Raw genomic sequence first — 12,083 nt, forward strand, 5'->3', positions numbered from 1 at the left:
CAAATATTGCTAACACTTTATGAAAGTCTGTTTTTCATTTTCTGATATGAGGAGAGAACCTGTAAGCTCCCTCTCATTCAGTCTTGTCTCTCTGATTTTAGGGCAGTCTGTTATCAGGAAGTCCCTAATTGTCTGAGTGAATCTGAATAGAGTAAGGAAGAGGTTCATATTTCCTCTTAGGAGACTTAGTGCACCCATTTGATCTTTTCCATCTCTTTTTGTCCTTTATTATAAGAGCCCATCCTATTGTGAGATTTCCATCCTCTGAATTCTCTAATCCCTCTCTTTCAAGCCACCAGAAGACAAAGAAATGGGAAACTGAAAATCAGGCCTGAATGGGACCTTCAGTTCATTAATTTCCTTCCCATAGCTATCTTTGAAGAAAGTAAATGTGTAGATGAGAAAAAAGAAAGATAGCCAGAATGACTTTTGGAAAGAAACAAAAGATAGTAAGAATAAGGTCAAAAAATAGATGTTAATGGTTTGAATTGAACTTTAGGCAGACCAACCATTCAGAATTCTATATACATATGTGAGATGTTAATAATGAGATGTTAACCTTTTTGAGATTAGAGACCATGCTTTATACATCTTGCTTAACCCATGAAATCTAACAGAGCTGTTGCTGTACAAATGTTTGTTGGTAGGTTAGAGCTTTTTCTACAGCCATGGTATAAATGTAGGCCAGTCAAGCAACAAGTATTTATGTAATACATCCTATGTGTCTGTCATTACACTAAATTCTATGTGAGATATAAGACAAATATATAAGTTTATAATCTAGTAGAGGACATATATGAAATAGAAGTGAAGAATACCGCTAATCAGTGTAGTATAGACTATTAATTCAATAGCGTTCAAAGAAGGAGTAAATGATTCTTGGTTCTTGAGCTGAGCCTTGAAAAATGACTTACCTTTTAATAAGAAAAGACGAAATGTCACTCCAAGTGGGGAAACCACATAAGCAAGGGCATAGTTTTGAGAAAAAGTGTGCACTGTGGTAAGCAAACAAGTCTGACGTTGGGATGGTAGACAGGAACGGATACTGGCAGACTTAAAAGCCAGACAAAGGAGCTTAGACCTAAGCAGAGGACGTTGAGAAGGTTGTTTTGTGAAACTTAGTTTAGGAAATTACATATAGATTGGATTGGAGACAGGAGTGCCTGAAAGCTAAGAAGTCAACAGGCAAGCAAAAACAGAAAGCTGGTGCTTGAAGTAATGGACTAGATTACGGGGAAATGGAATTAAAGAAAAAAGTATCCAAGACAAATGTAGGTGAGTCATTAAGTCTTGGTGGAAGTTTGGAAATGGCAAATGAAGTTGCAGGAGAAGTCAAACATACTCCAAAATTTCTATACTGGACCATTGGGACATGGGTTGTCATTCAGAGACAAATATATAGGAAAAGATGAAAATCAGTTTTATCAAGAAATTGATGAATATGGTTTTAAACAGCGGGAGTTCAAGGTAATGTCTAAGTAGCTGGAAATCAAAAATGGCAAACAGATAAGAGAGAGAAGTTAACATATTAGAGGAAATGTGTGGAGAGCAAGAACTGGTTTTGGTTCCCACTTACAATCTTGTGAATCGCCCAGCATCTAGCATGGGTTCCTACACATAATGTGTGCTCAGTGTTTATCTGTTGGCTAAAGAACTGAATTTAATTTAACTCCTTGTTATCGTTGATGAAAAAACAAACACAAAAATAAAGTTAAAAGTGACTCTTCTATGGCTATTATAAACAAAAAAAGCTAACAAGTGTTGTCAAGGATGTGGGAAAAAGGGAACATTCATATACTGTTGGTGGGAATGTAAACTGGCGCAGCGACTATGGAAAATAGTATAGAAAGTTCTCAAAAAATGAAAAATAGAACTGTGATATATGATCCAGCATCTCACTTCTGAGTAAATATCGAAAGGAATTGAAATGAGGATCTTGAAGAGGTATCTGCACTCCCATGTTTACTGCAGCATTATGCACAATAGCCAAGACTTGCAAGCAATCTAAATATCCATTGACAGATTAATATAGTTTTAAAAATTATACATGTATGTACATGTATGTATATATAATATCATTTAGCTTTAAGAAATGAGGAAATCTTGCCATTTGAGACAATGTGGATGCACTCAGGGAACATTTTGCTAAATGAACAAATACTGCATGATTCCACTTATATGAAGAACCTACCATAGTCAAACTGATAGAAGCATAGCGTAGAATGGTGGTTACAGGGGCTGGAAGGAGAGGGAAAGAAGGAGGTGTCAATCAAAGGGTGCAAAGCTTCAGTTATGCAAGCTGAGTAAGTCCTAGAGATTATAACATAGTGCCTACAGTTGACAATACTGTATCGTATACTTCAAATTTAGCTAAGAAGGTAGATCATATGTTGTGTTCTTACCACAAAATACTAATAATAGTAATCATAACTAAAGAGGGCAGGAGGAAACTTTTGGAGGTGACAGGTATGTGTATGGCATAGATTATGGTGATAGTTTTGCAGATATATACTGATCTCCAAACACATCAGGTTGTATACATTAAATATCTACAGCTTTGTATATGTCATTCTTACTTCAATAAAACCTTTTTTCTTTTTAAGTGACTCCCCTAGGGAAAGGTAACTACTTAGGGCCAGAGCTGAAAATAAAACTCAAGTCTCTCCACTCCCAGTCTAGTGCTTTTTTCTTTAGTAGAACTATACTAACAGTGAATGTTGATAATAATTATCTTTGTAGTCTCAGACTTTCCATATTCATATGCATGTGAGACTTTCTGAGCATTTGAATGTATATGGATTTCAGATACTTTAATTCCATTGTGGCATTCCGTATTTACAATGATTTTATTGAAAAGGTGTGAAAAATCAGGGCAACAACAACAACAACAAAAACTAAGCAAACTGCAAAAATCTACATGTCCAAACCTTTAAGGATGGTACCAGCATATCATTGTTCCAAAGAGATCCAGGCACTGGGAAAGCAAAATAAATTTTAGAAAGGTGTTTGGATATTCTGTAAGGGTTTATAAAATCTGATCAGATTCAGAACTTATTTTAAGAAATGGACTATGGAATAACTGACCTATTGGAGGTGCCAAAAAAATGTATACAGGTGGACACTTTGGCCAGCGTTGCTCAAGCAGTAGTTCCCTGTAATCAGAAGTGTCTGGACGCTGATGGTAACCAGTCTGAGCATCTCTTGTAATTGCAGAAGTCAAACATGACTTGTATTCATCTTTTGTTATTGGGGTATATTGAGTATTACAATTTTAATACAGTTTTTCTTTCTTAAAATGTGTATACAGTTTTTTGGCACCCTCCATATTTGGGCAAACATGGATTTTGTTATTTAATTTTCTCTAGAAATGGGCACCTTTCTAAATCATATTTATTGCTCTTATTTTGGAAGCTCATCAATCCCAAATTTTTACAAAATCACCCTGAGCCATCTTGCATCTTGGCTGAAGTATGCCTAAAGAAGAAGTACTTGTTTGTCCATTACAAGCGTAGTCTCTGTATTTGAAAAGCAGTGCTTTAATTATTTTGAAAGAACTAAAAAACAGAAGAGGCAGCCTTATGCACCCTTTACCTTTCCAAAGGTTACTGTGAAGTGTAAGTTACTTTATATCCCTGGTTCAAAAGCCACGTTTCCTTAGTGGCAGAACACATTATATCTCTGATTAAAGTCAGCTGTTGTTCATTATGGTTAGCATGAGCTGAAGCAACCAAGTAATTGCAATGTGGTTCAGAAAAAAAATCACAAAGAGCATAATTGGTTTAATATTTGTGCTTTGAAGAGAAGAAACTTAAATGTGCTCGGCATTGTACAAGCCCTTCCAGATTCAGTGGTCATCACCAGCAGGGCAAGGTCACAGCTAAATGGGAAAATCTGAGATGTTGCTGTGGGTCTTTCCACTGTCTGTTGTTCCTTTGTTTCATTCCTTCCAGCATTGCGTACATGCCCTTTGAATGGTTGGTCCAGCCATCATTTTGGGGGACTTCAGTGACTTAATGGGCCTATATTCTCACAGCAGATTTTCATGATGTAAATGCCTCCCTGGCCAATCCTCAATCCTCAATCCAATGTGTGTGTATACGTGTGTGTGTGTGTGTGTGTGTGTGTGTGTGTGTGTGTGTATCCAAATCTGTTGGATTCATGCCTTTTCCCTAGAGGACCCTGCTTTATGCTGGTAAGGTTTACTACTGGGCTCATGTGATTGATGCCCTGCTTCCAATGTATGTGTGTTTTAAATAAAGCCTGTTCAAGCTTGGGGTAGAAAAGACTTTTTCAAGGTTCTATCAAATGTTCTCTTGCAGATTTTAATATAATATTTATTTTACATTGCTTATAATATCTTTTGAAGTTGAAATTTCCTCTTTGCCAAACTCGTCATTTCTTTGGCTTACCTCCTTCACACCCTTCTACCTTTCATGACTGAGAGCACTACAGCTAATGCGGGGCCATTTTTATAACTTCATTCTCTAGGATGACCAAACACGTCATTTATTTTTTAAAAATTGGGCGGCAGGGGTACTTGGCACTCTGATAATGACTTGGCTTGGACATCAAGAAAGGGTGAGGTGAAAAGAGAGTTCATGAAATAATGTAAATATGAGACACCGATCTCCAGAAAACGGTTTTATAGAGGGAAAAACCATAAACACAAAAACAGACTGGTCAGAGATCAGCTACTCTTCAGATTAATATAACAATGGTAATAATGACTATTATGAATAGCAAACATCTCTCAGTTTTATTATACATCTCCCAAATTTTATTATAATTGGAGCTTTTTATGGAGAAGAGATGTTTCTCTCACTTCAGTGATCTTTGAGTTCATCAGGTGTTTCTCTAATGATCAGTAATGAAATCCAGAACACACTTTAATACTCTTAATCTGCTGACAAATTCCTGCAACAATGTCAAATAAAAATAAAAATCTAATAGAAATAAAATATAATGGGTTAATGCAAACTTGCATTGAATTTTAAAATAAAAACATCCATAGTTCATGAAACAACGTGGTCTTCACATTGATACTGTGGGTTTAGGTGAATATCACTCTTATCATCTTCATTTTTCTAAACAGGAAACTGAGAATGAATTGCCAAAGGTTTAATATAGCAAGTACGTGACAGGGCCAGGACATGGAACAGCAGCATTCTGACTTTCAGCCAGTTCTCTCCTCTAAACAGGGATGCTCTGGAAACTTGACATGTGGAAATGCCTCCTGTGTTACCCAAAGACATGTATGGCATCCTGCTTAAGCAAAATATTTAACCTCTAAAATGGAAAAAAAGCAAAACAAAACAAAAACTTCCCCATTAGGACCTCTTAGCTGTTCACATGAGTCGAAAATTTCCAGGTCGGCCTTATGTAGATTCTTAGAGTATCTGACACAGTCTTCAATTCATTCATTTAATAAATAGTTACTGACTGCTTATTTTGTACCTATCAGTGTTAGAGGTACCAAGGATATATGAGTGAATAAAACAGATGAAAATGCCTGCTACCATGGAGCTTATATTCTATTGGTGACGGGGGTGGGGGGACAAAAAATAAATAATAAACTTACTGAATAGATAGGTTATGTCACATGTCAGAATATGATAAGTGCTCTGAGAAAAAAAATAGAGCAAAATAATGGGAATTGGGAATGCTGGAGATTCTTGAAATTCCATAAACACTATGCCGTTACTTTTTTAGGATCTTGTTATTTTACGCAGCTTGGGAAAAGTAAGGCTTACTTAGGATTAAGGGGTAAAATGCATGTTCTTTCCAGATCTCCATGCTTGATATCAGAACAAATAGCTCCTAGAAAAATACACACAACTGTTTTATGTCCTAGGTCCTGTTAACCCATCCTTTCCCATTGGCCTCAACTCTCACGGTACCTGTCTCAGTCCTGGCCTGCTGCACTCTACCACTTCCTAAGCTCTCACACCTCCGTCTTCACTTCACCCATATTACACAATAGGCCGTGGTTCCAGTTGCTATATCAAGTGATTTCCAATGAGCCCCATACTCTAAGGGGCTTTCTATTGTTCTGGAGATCAAATATAAATTCCAGACCCTTCCCTTTCCTTCAAAATCCACTGCCAGCCAATCTCAACTTCCCTGCTCTTGTTTATATGGAAACTTTTTCCCATGTTCCATCCACCCATACTTCCTTCTCACCTTCCATTTTTAGCTCTCACTCTCGTTTCCACATTTTCGCCTGAACTACCCATGATCTCCCTTCCCTCCTGCCTTATAATTCACAATAACTTTACTATTAACATGTTATTCAGGACTCACTTTTCATTGATTATCCTAGATTTTCCCCCAGTTCACATTTTCCACCTAATCATTTCTCCTCTACACACTTAGAATTTGTTCTAATCTGATGATGGAATCTTAGAATTGAAAGGCTCTTTTGGAGGCCTGTCTTCCATCTACTATAGAAACATCTTCAAAAACATCCATGACCTACTGTAATCTACTTCATCTTGGCCTGAAGGGCTAGCTAACCAGCCTGTGTCTTCCTCGTCAGTTTAAATCTTTGTCAGTTTCTACAAGCCCACCACCCTCCTACCGTACCTCGCACACTAAATCTCACTAGATGACTACAGCTAGTATTTTCTAAAGAAGGAAGAGAGAGAAGGAGGTAGGGAAGGAAGGAAGGGAGGAAGGAAGGAAGGAAGGAAAGAAGGAAGGAAGGAAGGAAGGAAGAAGACACTAGATCAAACCTTTATCCTCCCTTTCTGTTTCAGTTAGCTGTTGCTGCATAACAAATTACTCTGAAACTTAGTGGCTTAAAACAACAATAATTAATTATTTCTCAAGATTTTCAGAATTGAATAGGTGTGCCCTTGCTGCCTAGGGAACCACAGGAATTTTCATCCCTGAAGCTGCAGTCATTTGGTACCTTAATTTGGGAGGGAGGTTCAAAATGATTTAACTCTCATGTCTGGCAATTCCTGCTGTCAGCTCAAACAACGCTTCTCCTCCATATGGCCTCTCATCCTCCATTAAGCCATGCTGGGCTTATTCATAGCGTACTGGTCTCAGATTTCCAAAAACGGTGAAGTGGAATCTGCAAAGCCTTTTAAGGCCTAGCCTCAGAAGTCACAGTATCATTTTGGCTGCATTCTATTTGTCAAGCAAATCCCAGTTGTAACAGGAGGAAAAATTATTTAATTCTGTCTCAGTGAAGGATGAGAGACAAAGTCTCATCATAAAAATGCACACAGTTCCAAACCATCTACCACACTTGCAAACCTCTGGATACCAGGCCATCCAGAGCCCTGCCCAGGGATAGTAGTCCTTCCGCATTTCTAAGACAAACCTGTCCTTCTGGATCTGCCCCTTCTACCTGCTCAGGAACTCTACTCCTCCTGTGACATCAGCCTTTCTCCTGTTATTATGATTTGACCATATCCAGGTTGCCTCCATAATAAATGTAAACTTGCCTCAAACCTCTAGTGATTTACCTAATAAAAAGAAGCCCACACTTATTAACAAGGCCTATCTCCCTCATTTTTATCCCTGTCACTTGAAATGAAGTCTGCCCTAGACTTACGGATCCCTTTCTCACCTCCCATTCTTGATATTCTTTCCTTCTTTGACTTCGGTGACACCACTGTTTCCTGATCCTCCTTCTTCCTCTCTAATCACTCCCACTGGTTTCCTTCCTTTGCTCATTGAAATCTCAAGTGTTCTTTTTCCCTAGATGCTAGCCATCAGCTCTCTTCTTACTCCACTATCTTAAGGTTGTAGTATCTACTCAGGGTCTCAATCATGCTCTCAGCATATTCACATACGTTCCATGTGGTTTCTTAGATGTTCCCCAGCAAGACTGAGCCCAGCTGCCTTCAGAAGTAATCCATTATCAATGCACTCTTTATTAACCTGTTTTCCTTCCCTCCATCATTTTCCCCTCCTCCACATTAGTGCATTCTTAGAATTGCCTCCCCAAAATTTACCTGTACCAAAGTCCTGGAGTATGCTTTTGGGGGAACCCAAACTAAGACACATATCCTAAATATTTCTAGAATTGGTTATTCCTTTGTCTTCACTTCCTTAATTCAGACACTCTTTTCTCATCTGGATTATTTTAAGAACTCTTACTTTCACTCTTTGAGTCTAATTTGTCCCTCTCCCCAATTTATTCATGATACCGCAAGCAAATAAACTTTATAAATTAGAGTTGATCATGTCACATCCCTCTTTGATATATTCAGTGGTTCCCAACCTCCCCCTCCATAAAATAAATCTAATGTTCTTAAGGCAGACTATAAGAATATTCACGATTCGAACCCTGATAACCTTGCCAGACTCAACTTCTACTCCAGCTACAATGAGCCACTTGAACTTCTCAAAAGAACCATATTCTTTCTTCCTTTTGAGTCTTTGCTGACGTGCTCCAAGTTCAGACCTATTTAGTATTGTTATAATACATTTATAGTTTTGCTTCCCCTCTAAATTTTAAACAAAGTTAAAAACTGTGTTTTATCTATTTTATATCCCTAGGGCCTGCCATAAATGCCAAACATGTAGACTTAATAAACATTAGTCGATCTATCTAGCCTCAACTTAAAGACTTTCCATAATGGTACACTCACTACTTTCCTCTAAACTGTTTTAACTATAAAACTAAAGTAATCAATCACATCTCAAAAATGCTTTGAAAATACCGGGGGAAAAGCCTAACCATAACCTCTGTAATATAATTTGTTATGTTTTTGGTGTGTTCCCTTTTAATCTATGTTTTACATAGATGTAGTTGTTCATCATCTGAAAAAAAATATATAATAATAATCAAAAAGCTAACACTTAGTATATATTATGAGCCAAATATTGTCTTAAGCATTTGATGTACATTCACATTTAATTTTCATGGTGACCCTGTGAAGTAGCTACTCTTATTATTTTCATTGTACAGATGAAGAAACAAAGGCACCAAGAGTAACTGACTTGTCCTAAACCGTACATCTAAGTAAATGGTAAAGTCATGATTTGAACTTATGAAATCTGGCAACAAAACTCGTGCTATGTTTCACAAAGAAGATTAAATTAAGCAGTACATGGAAAACACTTAGAACAGTGTCTGGCACATGGCATAAATTAATTAAATGATAGCTATTATTATTATTGCTATAATAATGAGCACATTGAGTATAATTTGGTATCTTTCACTTTAAATTATGTCATACATTTTCATTAAATTTGGTAGGTTTTTACTTTAAATCAGGTCAAAAATAATTTTTAATCCTACCTTGCAATCTTATTACCCATTATTTTTTATGACTGCAATATCCTATAGAATGACCCTGCAATAATTAATTAGTTGTTGCCGATCATCATATTTCTTTTACTCTTTCATTATTATATATAACACTTTGAGCATTATCTTTATGCATGACGTTTTCCCCCTTAGTTTTAGGTCTTTTTTTTTTTAGGAGCGATTTCCAGAAGTAAGAATTATATATCAAAGGGTTTAAACATTTTTATGGAAATTTATTCATATTAGAAGTGGCTTTGCAAACGCCTTATATCATAACCATGTTTTAGGGAGTCTGTTCAACAATTCAGTATTTACAATTCTTATTACATTTATTTCCATTAATACTAGCTTCTCCCAAAGGACCTACACAACATAAATCCCATTCCTTTTCAATATGACAGACTTTCACATACTTAGATTTTTAAAAATGTATGCCCTGTCCACCTGCACCCTTATACAGCCTCTCAACTCTTCTTCAGACAAGTTTTTCTCTATGCTAAACATCCCCAACTTTCGCATCTCTGGTCTGACAAAATTGCCAGACTGAACCGTCTTACTCATAGTCTCCTAAATACATTCCATTGTGCCTATGTCCCTGTTAATTTGGAGATTCCAGACATGGCCTGACAGTGCAGAGCACAGAGGAGCTATCACTTTCGTTGACCAAGGCATCTATTTCCAGCAATGCAGCCTAAGGTCACATTAGCATTTTTGGCACTAAAAGACTCTGTTGGTTCATGTTTACTTGCTGTCAACTAAATCCTGCATGACTTTTTCACAAGAACTTCTATTAAGTCAGGTTTCCCACATCCTGTACTGATGTAGATAATAGTATGCAGTTAGAAGTATTTACATAGGTTTTCATTAAACTTGAGCTAATTTAAGTTTCTTTTTCTAGAATGTTGGGATACTTCGGAATGCCCAAATAGGCATATTTACTTGATTAATACCTTTATGCTTTGTGTATCTTCATTCAAGACATTAGTAAAGTATGGGCTAAGACAGTCCCAAGTGTAATCTTATGGTGCATAATTGGAATCCTTTCGTTACTAGCAATCGGTGTCTTTGAGTACAGCTATTTAGCCAGCAATGAAGCAGCTGTGGTTCCACGCCAGTACCTTATCAGTCACATTCATCCATCCTATTTCTGAAGATATCGTAGGACACCTCGTTAAATGGTTTGCTAGAACTGAAATAAATCATGATTATATTTTCCATTAATTATAATCAGAGTGATTTTATAATTCTGTCTAAAAAGACATTAAATGATTTTAACCTGGGTCTTATAATTATTCTTATTTTCTAAGTGCTTACAAATTAGCATATACTAATACTAAACCATATGATGATCAAATGTTTGTGAGTGTATTTCCTAACTTCTCTATTAAATTATCAGTTCCGGATGGGAAAAATGCATTTATACTTCCATGTGTATTTTGTAAACTAACACAGCAGCAGCCTTAACCACTAATTATCATTTTTAGCCCCCAAATAGGAAATATGATAAAATAATATTTAATACAGTCAAATAAAATATACTGAGATTTCTCCTCTATATATTTTATGGGTTTTTTTTAATTCAAATCAATCTGCAGTTTGGAAAAGACGCTCTGCTCATTTTAGATAACATTAAATTAATAATAGAAGATGACTATCTGATTATGTCTGTGGGAACTGCTGTCTGTTGTCTTAGAATTAGTTGTAAAGTAACTAGAACAAAATGTTTCTTGTTGTTCACCAATGTTAATTGAGTTATTTAACTTCCAGGGTGCTTATTGGTTCTCCTTTAGTTGGCCAACCCAAGAACAGAACTGGAGATGTCTATAAATGTCCAGTTGGGAGAGGAGAATCATTACCTTGCATAAAGTTGGATCTACCAGGTATGTAACTCAGAATGTTAAAGTCTGGTCCTAAATTTTGCCCAGTATTCCAACTAAAAATAAATTTCAACCAACTCAAGAAAATATTAAAACTTATCTATAAATATTCTTTAATTCTTTTCATTCAAATTCACATTAAATGACATTTTGTTTCCCTCTGTTCTCCATTTGCTTTAGAAATTCACCATAGACTATCCAGAGACTTAGAGGATCTTAACTGTTTTGTAACTTTTAACAGCCTCCATCTTCAGAATCCTTTGTAAACCAGTGGTAACATGAAACAACTTTTCCAAATAAAACCTGCCCCTCACATTTCCTCCACAGAATATAACTTAGTGTTTGTTTTTTAAAAGAAAATAGCACAAGAGGAATTGAAATAGATAAACTTAATTGTTTTTTTTAAAAAAAGAGAATAGCACAGGGTAAATTTATATTGAAATAGAGATATTTGATAGAAATATCACTGTAGTTAGAACATGACTAGAAAATTCCTATGAGAACCATCCAGCAATCAGAAACCTGTCAGTGTTCTATACAATATTAAATAACATGGAACTGACTCATAACCTACAGCTTTATTTCAGATATATTTTTCAGTTCTCCTTTTTTAAAATTTCCTATTGCTTTATTTATTATGAACATTTTTCCTTTATATGCATAAGCATAGTTATAATAGCTGCTTTAATATCCTTGCTTGATAATTCCAACATCTGGAATATATCTACATCACTTTCCATTTATTACTTTTCTTTTGAAGTTGGGTCACATTTTCCTGTTTCTTCTTATGTTTAGTAATTTTGGATTGTATCCTGGATTATACTTTTGAGTTATAAGTGTGGAGACCTAGGTCTGTTGTATGCCTTTAAATAGCCTTAACTTTTTGTTTTAGCAAAGCAATTTGCTTGGCTGAACTCAATTTCCAAATTTCATTGGGA

The 12,083-nt window shown here is 36.1% G+C and overlaps 1 protein-coding gene across 2 annotated transcripts in view; it reads left to right on the forward strand.

Moving 5' to 3' along the window:
* The window catches only part of ITGA1 (integrin subunit alpha 1), a 155,928-nt gene that overhangs the window by 61,315 nt on the left and 82,530 nt on the right, over positions 1–12,083 (forward strand). For both annotated transcript variants that reach the window (XM_033111233.1, XM_033111234.1), the window contains exon 3: positions 11,036–11,148. In XM_033111233.1, coding sequence (XP_032967124.1) covers positions 11,036–11,148 — 113 coding nt within the window. The remainder of the gene's footprint in view (positions 1–11,035; positions 11,149–12,083) is intronic.

Source organism: Rhinolophus ferrumequinum, chromosome 7 (assembly GCF_004115265.2).
Source record: "Rhinolophus ferrumequinum isolate MPI-CBG mRhiFer1 chromosome 7, mRhiFer1_v1.p, whole genome shotgun sequence".
NCBI classification, from domain to species: Eukaryota; Metazoa; Chordata; class Mammalia; order Chiroptera; family Rhinolophidae; genus Rhinolophus; species Rhinolophus ferrumequinum.